This window comes from Myiozetetes cayanensis, unplaced genomic scaffold, assembly GCF_022539395.1.
Source record: "Myiozetetes cayanensis isolate MyiCay16 unplaced genomic scaffold, myiCay2020 scf3, whole genome shotgun sequence".
Taxonomy (NCBI): domain Eukaryota; kingdom Metazoa; phylum Chordata; class Aves; order Passeriformes; family Tyrannidae; genus Myiozetetes; species Myiozetetes cayanensis.
The window spans coordinates 30,470,841-30,482,903 of NW_026087521.1; the positions used below are offsets into that span (position 1 = coordinate 30,470,841).

Below are 12,063 nucleotides of genomic sequence, written 5' to 3' on the forward strand. Positions count from 1 at the left end.
TTTTCTGCACTCAGAAGGGTCAGAGTACTGGAGAGGTACTGGCCAGCATGTAGCTGTAGATAGTTCAGAACAGTGAGTCTTAAATAAATGCTTCTGTCACTGGAAGAATAAAATATTTTCTAGATGATTTAAAACCATGGATTTCTAGCTTTTACAATCAGAGATGAGTGTTTTGTCCGAGAAGCTTTGTTTGTGTAGCTGTGTTCGAGTATCTGCACAGTTATTTTGAGAAACCAGTACAGATGTGCTTTAGAAAGGAGTCATGGGACACATAAGATTGCATAGTAAATTGTTTACCAGGCATTCGTTTTTTAACTGTACACATGAATGTTTGGCTATGCTACTATAGTTTCATGCTTTTAAAAAATATTTTTATCTGTTATATTCCACAGTGTGTGTGTTTTTCTCTTTGCTACTTTTAAATTGCTTAATCCCCTACTATATTTAATATTAATCTCCCATGTAGAGTTTGAGCATGATTCTGAATTGAGCTCTAGTATGCTCTCCAGAGTGTGTATGTCTAACACACAGAGATGTGTATTTAAAACCCTTACTTATTTTGTTGTGGGTTTTTTATAAGTTATTCTGAAATGTTAAGTTGTATTTGCTAACATTTTAAAGGTGTGGGATTGATATCTCACTTCATGAAATAATTATTAATTTAATGCATGTGGAATATTCCTCAGTGGTCAGTGGTAATACTGTTTTCTTACAAATCTTTCTGATTCACCATGAGTTAATGATGTCAGTGTCTACAGAAAAAAATTAGGTCAAAAGCGTGGTTTTTCCTCATATATTAAATGCTTTTAGCATATACAAAGAAATGTTTTAAATTAGTACCTGATTATACAGTATATTTATTTCATTGACTTGGTATTGTCATTTTGCAGCACAATTAAACTTTGCAAGTTTGGGCAGCTGTGATCTTGACTTAATTTCGTGAAGGGTTTTGCAATTATGAATCAGAGTGAAGTTAAGGCTACAGTGGACCTTTTAAATTGACTTTATGGTAGAAAGTTCTGAAAGTTACAGTTTTTAATGCTAAAATAACCATTAACTAAGATATTTAATTTACCAAGCTGATTGACTGTTTACTTTTGCTACACATAACTTCTGTCCATTCTTTGTGCAGTATATCAGCATTTTTTTCCTTAAGAGGTTCAGAGGGATTTCCAGTACTTATTAGCTGCAGCCATGACTCACAACTTCTAATCCTGAATTGCTGCCCTTGGTATCCCTGAATTCTCTTACTCTTGTGTAGTTGTTAGGACTGTTTCCCCTTAGGCAAGGTAAAAACAAAAAAGTATTTTTCTGGACCTGACCCCAGTATATGTTTTACTAAACCTATACAGAGTAGTTTTTATGGTCCTTTCATCTGCAGAGTTATCTTGGGTAGCAAAAGCAGAAGCTGATTTGGGAGAAACTGACTTACTCACAAGCAGGCTCAGTAGGTTGCAATTTATCTAGGTGTCATTGTTGAAAAATGTGAAGAAATTTAGTATCTAAATAATTCCACATATCTACATTTTCTGTGTCAGGTGTTGTCAGTCTGACTCAGATTCTGTTTTTTACCACTTTGATTATTGTTTCCAGTAAATTCCTTGTTTCTACAGGTGAAGTATTTACTCATACTGTATATATACCAAACACCTTTTTTTAATAATTTTATTCCAGATATCTAGAAAAGTATGAAAAAGTCCATCATTTTGGGGAGGAAGATGATGAGGTACAACCAGGCAATCCAAAGCCACAACTTCCTATTGGTGCAATTCCAACTTCTTATAACTACCAGCAACACAGTGTGTCAGGTAAAATTTTGAGGGCAAAAGTGCTATTTCTTTAATGTGTGTGTTCATATATAGATATGTAGATATATATGTATATGTGCATGTATGTATATATATATTTCAACAAGCTACAGAAGTAGTGTATAGATAAATTTAGAATATCATTAAAACTATCAAATCTGTAGGACACTCAGATGATTAATTTAATAGACTTAAAAACCTTTCCACTGTTAACCACAACAAAATAAATATGAAAATCCACAAGCTTACTCTTTACAAATGTTCTCCTTTTTAATTAGCAGGGCTGCATAGTTACTTGTCGTACAAAAAAATTACCTTGAAAATTTGCAGAGCGTGTTTCTGTCAGTCTGTCATGTCTTTACATGGAGTCGAATACTTGAACTGAGCTTACAGTTAGTTAAGCTCTAAATCAGAAGCTGGTGGGCTCTGTGGAATGGATGTGCAATTCATTGCATACAAATTGACTCCAAATTGTATTACAATTCTATTCTGCTTTAATTAAAGCCAGTGTTTTCAAAGCTTTTCTTTGGGAAAACATGCTACAGTATTCCTTTCTGGAAATGATGAAGGAATTACTATACAACTAGAAAGGTACACAACAAAGTAGAATGTGTTTCAGTATTTTGGCCTAAGACTAATGGAAAAAATTGTACATTGAATACTGTAAAAACTTGCTAAAAAACACAATACTTTATTTATAAACTTTTCAAAAAGTTTTATTCATGGTAGTATTGCTTAATATATCATCTCAATGTAATTAGTTTAGCTGTGAAAATGTTATTTGTTTGGGTTTTTTTCTTATTTAGATTATCTTCGTCAAAGCTACGGGCTGTCTATGGACTTAAACTCACCAAATGACTATAATAAATTGGTGCTTTCGCTGTTATCTGGACTCCCAAATGAAGTGGACTTTGCAATTAATGTGTGTACTCTCCTTTCAAATGAAAGCAAGCATGTTATGCAGCTTGAAAAGGACCCTAAAATCATCACTTTACTGCTTGCAAATGCTGGGGTGTTTGATGACAGTAAGTATGTAACAACATTTTGCAACAGAAAGAGTCACCTGTTATAGCATCTTTCACAACCCTTGGTAATTAAAATGGTAATAGCTTATTTCACTGTAATATATCTATTTTTTCTTTTTATCTTCTTCACAGTTTCAGATTCTATCAGGCATTACGAATGTCTTTTAAGTTTGGTAATTTAAAAGCATTATTTAACAGTTTAGTGAAATGTAAGAATTAGCTTTTTGTTGATAGAGTTTAACTGTTCAGGATGCTGAATTAATAGCATTGGATTTACATCTGTTTGTAGTGTATTACTACTTCCTTCTGAATTCATAGGACCATGCTGACTTCATAATTCTTTTCTAATAACAGTTGCAAATTTAAAAATCTGAAAATTTAAAATTGAGAAGTCTGAAAACAGTGACTTGCTAAAATTTTTATCCTGATATTTCGCTACACATTCAACCATAGTAAAATTCCGAATATAAAAATAATGAAATAAAAATCTAATTTTCAGAATTAATTAATGTGTTAGCATGTAAAATTTGGAAGAGTCTATTCCATCAAAATACTGAAGTATGTGAAATAAATCCTCCTCATTTTTTTCAGTGTGGCCTTGATGCCAAATTATGCCTTGTTAATTGTTTGTTTGTCTTTCTGTCAGGAGAGGAGGCAGACAAAAAATAAGTTGACCTAAACTGTCGTAAAATCATAACAGCATAGCTCTCTTCTTGGGGTGGTGAGGAGGAAGTATTTATAGGGTTTATGTGCTTTTTTGGAGGGTGTGTTTGGTTGATTAGTTTGGATTTATTGGTTGGGTTTTTTTTAATATTGAATTTCAGAAATTACCACAATAAGAAATTGCTCAAATGAGCCTTTTCAGCTAAGCATAATTAAGTCTGATAGTATTGATTATCATATCCGTTTGAGTATCAACCTACTTTGCCTGTGTAAGCATAAACATAGTATGGTATGTCAAAGATTCCGTTTTAAAATTCTGGGGAAGAACCACTGTTAGCCACTGTGTACTGTTTGTTTGGGTTTTTTCAATAGTTAGCAGTTTTACTTAACGATTTGTAGCATTAGTTGTCCCCAATATTGCATTAGTGTCCTCCAGCTTCTCTCTGCTCTCTGTTTGTACACGTGCCCTTCTGATACCGTTAGACATTAGTCACTTGGTGTTTGCATCTAGTCCAGTCACAAGATTTTTGAAGGAAAATATTTGAAAGGAAGCTAAAGGGAAACTTATTCCTGCATGTTAGGGATTCCAGAATGCTTGCCTTCTAGATTTATGGGGTTACCATCACTCCCCTGTTCTTTTGATAGAACTTCTGTGGATTTAGGAATTTGTAAATAATTTAAATGAGTTTCGTGTTACTGTTTAATGATTTTTTTGGATGTTGCAAAGGTAGTCAGTGTTTTCTGGAGTTCTTAATTTGAACTCTGAGCAGAGATTTATTCTAGAGCTTGTCTGTATTAGTGTTTCTTATATTGAAAAATGTTGGAGGTAAAGCTGAGAGGAGTGGTGAGCATGTAGTGGGTTCACTCCTTCTGTTTCCTGGGGAAAACTTCATTTTTACCTTACTTGATTATGTCTTCTGGATAAATCCAGAGAAGTATCCTAGCAGCATTAGGAGGGACATATGGGGGAAAGAGAGCATGAAGCTTTGATTTTAAATACTTACATGCTTTTATATTATAAATAATGAAGGTAAATCTGTGAGATTTGATGATTAAATGAAATCTCTAATTAGTAGATTCAGGTAGTTTGAAAATACTGTCACAATTTCAGGTGTCAGTGAACAACAGGTTATTAACTTAATACAAGTTTTAGATTTTTCTTCTCTATAATTAAAGTTTTATCATTGTTATTGTATAAAATGTAGTGCTTATAGGTAAAATATTTAATCAGCTTCCTCCCCTCCCCACCTTGAGGTGACAGCTGGATTGCAAGTGGTGGGGCAGCCCCAGGGGTTTGGGGGTATATAGTATGAAAGCTGCATAAGCCTTGGTTTGGATTCTATAAATTATAAGCTGATGTGGTCTTGGAATTGAGATTTGTAGCATTTTTTTCAAAACAATAAAATGCTATGACCCAAAAAGTGTAAATTAAACATGTCATTAGTTCATTACAGAATTATTGCAAGACAGAGTTTATTTTTGGATTGATTCATCGTCTGAGTCAGATTGACTGAGTCTTTACTGCTCTCAAGGAGTGATGATTAGAAAAGTTGTGGTAGTGGCTCCATCAAACATACAAGAACATCCATTACTCATCCTGGTTAAATATTGACTTTCAGTTGAGTGCTGTCAAAATCTTACTGCTGTTAAGATTTTTTAGAAAACAAGTGGGAATTTGTTTAATTACTGCAGTAGTGTTTGTGCTTACACAGTGCACTTGGAAAACAGTTGTTGATGTCAGGGTGAAAACAGAGCAGTCATCTTGACTCCTGAAAAAAGCTCTGGAAAAGCTTCCCATGTGTTTTTTTTTTTAAAGGGTTCATAAGCAAGCCCATTACTTATGAACTCCTTACTCTCAATTTAAACTGTAAAACTGCAGTAGCTTTTAATTAAATAACAAAGAGAAATTTCAGTTGGTTTATGCAGTATTTTTTAAAATAAAAAGGAAACACTGGAAGAGTCTATAGTGTTGTTGAATCTCTATTTACTTTATGGATTAGTAAAAGGTAAAAAAATGTTTTTTTTTTTATTTTACTAAATTCTGCTTTTTGTGCTTAAAGCTTTAGGATCATTTTCTGCTGTATTTGGAGAAGAATGGAAGGAGAAAACTGATAGAGATTTTGTTAAGGTAAATTAAAAATTATTAAAATAAATTTGAACTGCAAATGGTGGGTATCAAATTCTTTAAAAAGATTGAAAGTTCTAAGATACACTAGCACATGTGTTTAAAATTACTCTCAAATTTATTCCTTCGATTTAAATGTAATAGGACACTAAATCACAGTTGTCTTTAACTGCTTGGATAAGCAGGAAGAATTGTATTAAGAAATGTAGGCAAATGAATAAGGGTTTTCATGCTTTTTTTATAAGACAGCTAAAAGGTGTGATGAGAAAAAAACTGGCAACATATTTAACAAGAGGTAGCAATGCTTTTTTTTTTTTTTTTTTTTTTGACTACCATGATCAGTAAAGAAACGTTCTGGATTATGACAACATTAAGACCATAGCATAAGAAGAGTAGGAGAAATATTTGAATAGGTTAGCCACGTTGCAGGTTTGTTTCAGTTAAACTTTTTGCACAAGGCTTTTTTATCTTTCCAGTAGAGGGCATGTGCTACTGTACAAGTAATGAAATGAGGTAAAAATAAAGCTAATATTTCGTTGAGTAAATGCTTATATATACTAGGTGAACATTTTTCGGTGAATGAGAGCACGAAATACAACTAAAAGAGATTTGACATTTCAGCATATTTACTATGATACGCAGGTGCTCTAAATTAAGTTACAGGTCATAATTTGTGTGGCTAAAATAGAGGAAAGCTGGATTAAAATATATTTTGATAGCTTATGCTTTTTATTAAGTAAAAATGTGATGAGATCATCTGCTAAGTGCCTTAGGAAGCTAGGTTTCTGCTCAATTCTATAATTGTTTCATATACTGAAATATCTTAGCTGTATTAGAGAGAAATATTTGTTAGGCCCTTTTTCCATGTCTGCTTTCTTCTATTTTTATGTAACTCTGCTTGGGAACAAGCTGGATCATAGTAGTGTTGCTGAAATACTAGTGAATAGATTCCCTAATCAAAATTTCTTAAGTAAATTTAAGAACAAAAAAGCTGAGCTCTCATATTTGTTAGTATATGGGCTTGAAAATGTGTTCCAAGTGTGCTGAACCTAGGTGTAAAAACTGATGCTTCATAGTCTTCATTTCCTTTTTCCGTTGAAAAATATGTCCAGAAGTACTGCAGGTTGTGTTTTGGTTTGTTTGGTTGGGTTTTTTTTAAATCACTTAACACTTCTGTGTTGACTTCACCCTGAGCTGTCCCAGAGTGTTGCCAATCTAGAGCAGCAAAAAGCACCATGTCTAGATCCGTAAACACGTAAAATTACACAAAATTCTAATTTATTATATGTTCATTAATTATATAAGCTAATTGTGATAAGGAGAGGTGGTTCTTATAAATATTTTTAACCAAGTGTTAAGTAGAACTACTGTAACTGCAATAAGGTTTACTAATAAGAAACTTGGATGCTCTCCAAGATCTATTTTTTGGGCATTACGATGTGTATAGTACCACATGTAGTGAAATACTGCTGAAAGCATGTCAGAAATGCTCTGAAAGCATGTTGGAAACTAATACCAGATTTAAAACTGTTTAGATGCCAAGAATCCAGATTTTTCAGAGCATCTCACTGCAAGCATTTGACTCTACTACTGGAAGTAATTTATTTTGTATTACAGCTGTGGCTGTGTCAAAGTGGGAATCAGGGGAAGCATTATGGGAGCTTTGTGACGTAGGAGGGAGATATTTGGTTGTCAGCGTAGAGATCATGTATCTGGTTTTGTTTATTTTTTTTTGTAATGTACTTTTGCAACTTTAAGATAGTAGAACGGCTGTTGAATAAGTGTCTCTCCTTTCACTGTTCACATTATCATTTTTAAAAAATCTTCTTTTATTTTCTTTTTTCCATTTTGCTGTCAGTTATTGAAGTACAGTGATGGCATGAACACACAAATGTTAGAGATACATAGGAAGGAGGGTGAAGAAGCAATTCCTTAAACACATAAATTCTAAACTAATAGGAATTGAATTGATACAGGGGGTAGTTTTAGAATTATCTACTTACACCAAAATGTTTTGTGGAAGTTTTTAATGTTTGCTTAAAACAAACTTGATTTTATTTTTAGTCTCCTAATAATATTATAATTTTAAAATTAGGTTTCAGTAAGGAAAAATGGCCATGTGTTTTTCTTCACTATTTTTCTCTTCATTCTGTATCTTTGCACACAGAGTGGTACAGTGTCACTGTTTGTATTTCTCCCACCCTTAGATATGTACACAATACTGTTTGTTGTTTGATATCCAAACAGATCTTGAGTTTCACTCTAAAGAATTTGTCAGTTGTTTCAGCGCGAGTACTCTGATGTTATATTCTGCTGTTCTCCAATTTTGACTTACAGTCTTTCAACTTTACATTTGGTAGTGTCATATTCATGAGCAAAGGACCTTGCCTATTTAGTTGTGTCCTCCAGTATCACTGCTGCTCCAGTTGAAGATGAAAAACATGTTTCTTGATACTAATCTTCAAGGCAATCAGTTACCTTTCTTTCCTTCCCCCCTCCCCCAGTTCTTATTTCATTAAAAAACTCATAGAAAAATTTGTAATATTCATTATCTTATCTGCAGCATTACATATTTTCTCACTTTCTACAGAGCTTCCCTTTAAACTGAATCAAATATTTTTACTAATCAGTGAACCTGTTCCATTAAGTGTCTGAATTTGAGTATCATTTAAGTTGAACCTGCTGTTATCTCTTATAGCTGTGCTAATTTGTGGTGTTCTCCCCTCTCTATATTTCCTGGTGTTGTCAATAAGCTTAAACCTCTAGTTACTTGGAATGACTGCATGTTCTTGCTTAAGGATTAGAACAACTGGCATTTAGCCAGTCATCTTGTATCTCTTGTTTTTGTTGTCCCATCCACAAGCTCTGATGGCATCCTGCTCAGATGTTCCCTCGTCTACTCTGGAAGCTTTCCCATTTTTAACTGTTTCACTTAGCTTTGAATTTCCTCATGTTACCAAGGTTCATTTGTGAGTGTAGTTCACTTTCAAGAATGATTTGTTTATATAGCATGTTTTTAATTGGATAGATTTATCTGATTTTCCAGCTAAATCTGTCACGTCTCCAGCAGCTACCCACTGTCTGATGTGTAATGTATGAATAATTGCATTACATTTCTTCATGCACTATTCGTTTCTGTTTACTTCAATTTAAAGATTTGGATTTCGTGTTCTTGGGCTTCTTGAGGCCTCCTCTAGCTGTAGAGTTCCAAAATCCACATTTATGCAGCTTTTCTTCCGTCTTTGTATTGCATAATGCTTTACTTCTCTGCTTTCCTTTTTTATTTTGTGAATGTCTTATTTTGTTGTCCAACTCTTTCTTCTTTGTATAAATTCAATAATACTTTCCTTTAGTGTGCATTTATTCTCTCAATCTTTTTCAGTGTTGAGAGAGATCCTTATGCACTTAAATACCTGAAATACTTTTCAAATATTACTTTTCTTGTCTCTCACAGTGATCTGTCAAGCTGACTTGACTCCAGTTGCTCTTGTATTTTTCTTGTATGATAAGTAGTCATACCATTACTACATTTTATGTTTTGTGGACTAAATGTCTATTGTTTTTATGAACAGTAATTTGGTTGATCCAATTTCCAGTAAATTCTGTATAATCCCTTACATCTTTTTTCCAAAGGAATTTGGCTACTGACAGTAATCAGATTGTGAATGTGAATCCAGTTCCTTTGTTCACCATCTCTTAGCATCCGGATGTCATGTGGTGAAGCATTACTAGGTTGCTACAATGTTTTGGCTTTATATTCCTATTACAATGTCTTACCATGATCTAAATATGTATATGTAGGAGTAACTATTGATAAAGACCTTAACTTTTTCATCCTGTCCTGTTTATTTCTGTTTATATGTAGTATCAGATTGTCCTTCTAGTAGGGAATAAATAAGTGCTTGTGATGCTAAACTGATTTTTTCTTGCCTTTGTGCTTTGTGTTTTCAAATCGATACCCAGAAAGCTTAACTTAACTAATTATTTATCATTTCTGCCTTCCCTTTGGGCACAAAAAAAAAAAAATGTCTTGTTTTGCCTTGTATCCATGTAACACATAGGCCAAGAACATTGTATGTAAGTTATTTAGTTCTGTTTTCCACCTTGTCATTCACTGCCCACCCCCATCCTTTTTGGGGATCTTTCCCACTTAGGCAGAAACCAGTTTTTGAGTGGGCTGAGAGCAATTAAACCAGTCTGCTTAAATGCAAACAAGACAGTGATTCAGGCCAGCTCTTGAAAAGGAATAGAGACTGCAGACTCACTTTGAGCTTAAGACACCTGAACACCTTTAGAATGTGCAGAATGATGAGATGGAGATCATTGTAGTGCTTTTGTAGTGCTTTGGAAGAACAACTGGATGGGTTTCTTTGATCACTTACAAGCAGGATAGGTGATTCCAGTGTTAGGATATGTCTGAGATATGGAAACTGTACTTCACCAGAATCACAGAGGATATCTTTTAGAATAAGGTGCAATTCTTTTTTTATTGGTGGTTTTTCCCAACTGCGTTGCAAGAGAATGTGTAACCAGTTAGCGAATGGGAAGTATGATTTACCTTCTTGAAAATTCTGGAATCTGCTTTGCATTTCTTGATGTCCACTGTCTGAGTGAAAGGTGCAGAATTCATATTCACTTTTAATTCTGCATTATTGTCTATATGGGTGTCAGCTGAAATCTGTTTGTCATAACATCTGTTATTTTTTAAATTTTTTTTTTGGTGTTTGGACAACCTAATTTTATGCCTGATAATTGGATTGAGACTTCGATTGTCATAGGCCAGGCTGACTGCACTTTTCTAAATTTCCTGCATGACTATATGTGCCATGCACAAGAGAATTGCTTCGAGCTGTTTTGTCACTGAATGAACAGAACAGCAACTTTTCTGAGGGAGTTACACAATTAACTCTCATATGTAATTGTGCCTGCTAGAAGATAGCTTGTAGGAATCAAAGGGAAAGCTGTTCTACGTGATAATAATTGCAGAGAGGTGCCACTTTCCATGGCTCAGCTATCTCCGGTAAAGCTTTTGAGTGTTCTGAAGCTCAGTACAGCGATACACACATATCAGGCTTCCATCTGTACATTTATTGTTGCATACTTGTCAGTGGCTAAAGTCCTGGGAAATCCTGACTGACCCCTTTATAGTTAACAGCCAGTCTCTGAAATAGGTACATTAAATGCCACACAAAATAGTTTGACTCTTAGCTGCTTGGATTTCTGAACACGTTACTTGTCAATAACATGTTTAAGTTACTGCTTGCTCAATGGAGAATGTAGGATAATATTTCTGAGTTCTTTGGTGATATTGCTGGAGCTTTTGCAGGGTGTTTGAAATTTTAATCTGCAAAGTGCTCACAGGAAGCCTGGTTTGGTGCCTCAGTAGGTATTTCACGGTTGCTGAAACACCAATGACAGATGCTGGCTTTGAGAATACAAACCTACAGTTTTGAGCAAGCAAAAAACTCTGGGACACTTCTGCAGGTAAAGCAGTGTTCTTGCTGAGCGTTATCATTCACAGTGCTTCTGTATGTAGAAATAAACACTTGAGAGGAAAAAAAATACTGTCTTAAATTGTTATTTTTGAAATCGTATTGTCTGTGTATTCATGTCCTATCCTGCAGATTCTCTTCCTTAGAGCTTTAAGAGCCTTTCCAGATCTCTAGGACTCAGAAGAACTGAGGCTGTGAGGAACACACAGTTCTGGTGTGCTTCATGTGGGTAACAGGGTTTGTGCATATGCTGTAGATAGTCCTGAGGCAAAAATTCTCTGCTTGGAGAGGTTAATGTCTTATGCTCACAGCACGGCTGTATAATAAAGCAATTTGAAGAATAACAGTTATGTCTAAGTACACTTTATTTGGTGCCTTGGTGTATGTCATTTCAACTTACAGAAAGGAGCTGTGTTCTTTTCTGGAAAAGATAATCTCATCTGAGTTGACAGCTAGCATTGTTTGACAGGCTGCTTCTTTACAAAGTGGAGACTTTCTCAGTTGTTCAGGCAACTATCGTGGATCTGTTTATTCTGCAAGTTTTAGGTGAGATGTACAGTTTTCCAGTAATGTGTTCCTGTCTTCATCTTTAGCCATAGTATTTGGAGGCTTTATCTTCAGCAGTGTTTGTAGCATCTTCATCTACAGAAAGAATTTAATCCTCGTTTTCCACCCCTTTGAGAACATGTCTAGGGTGATTTGCTTTCTGGATAGAAAAATTTCTTTCTTTATGACTTTATATTGCCAGAGGTTTTTTAAATGTTTAGTTTTGAACCATAGACTTAAGTATTGAGTGGCAAAATGTGGAATATCGGAGGATTCAGCTAGCAAATGTGATGATGCTGTTCTAATGTGGGACAGCAGTTTTAACATGGTATTGTGATTGGCTTCTTTCAGAGAGATTCAAGTTGAAGACTTTCAATATATCTGTTCAATATTCTTTTGTTTTT

General features: G+C 34.4%; 1 protein-coding gene across 1 annotated transcript in view; it reads left to right on the top strand.

Moving 5' to 3' along the window:
• The window catches only part of ARID2 (AT-rich interaction domain 2), a 103,321-nt gene that overhangs the window by 53,847 nt on the left and 37,411 nt on the right, over positions 1–12,063 (top strand). Inside the window, exons 4-6 of the mRNA XM_050324892.1 lie at positions 1,675–1,808; positions 2,615–2,833; positions 5,557–5,624. Coding sequence (XP_050180849.1) covers positions 1,675–1,808; positions 2,615–2,833; positions 5,557–5,624 — 421 coding nt within the window. The remainder of the gene's footprint in view (positions 1–1,674; positions 1,809–2,614; positions 2,834–5,556; positions 5,625–12,063) is intronic.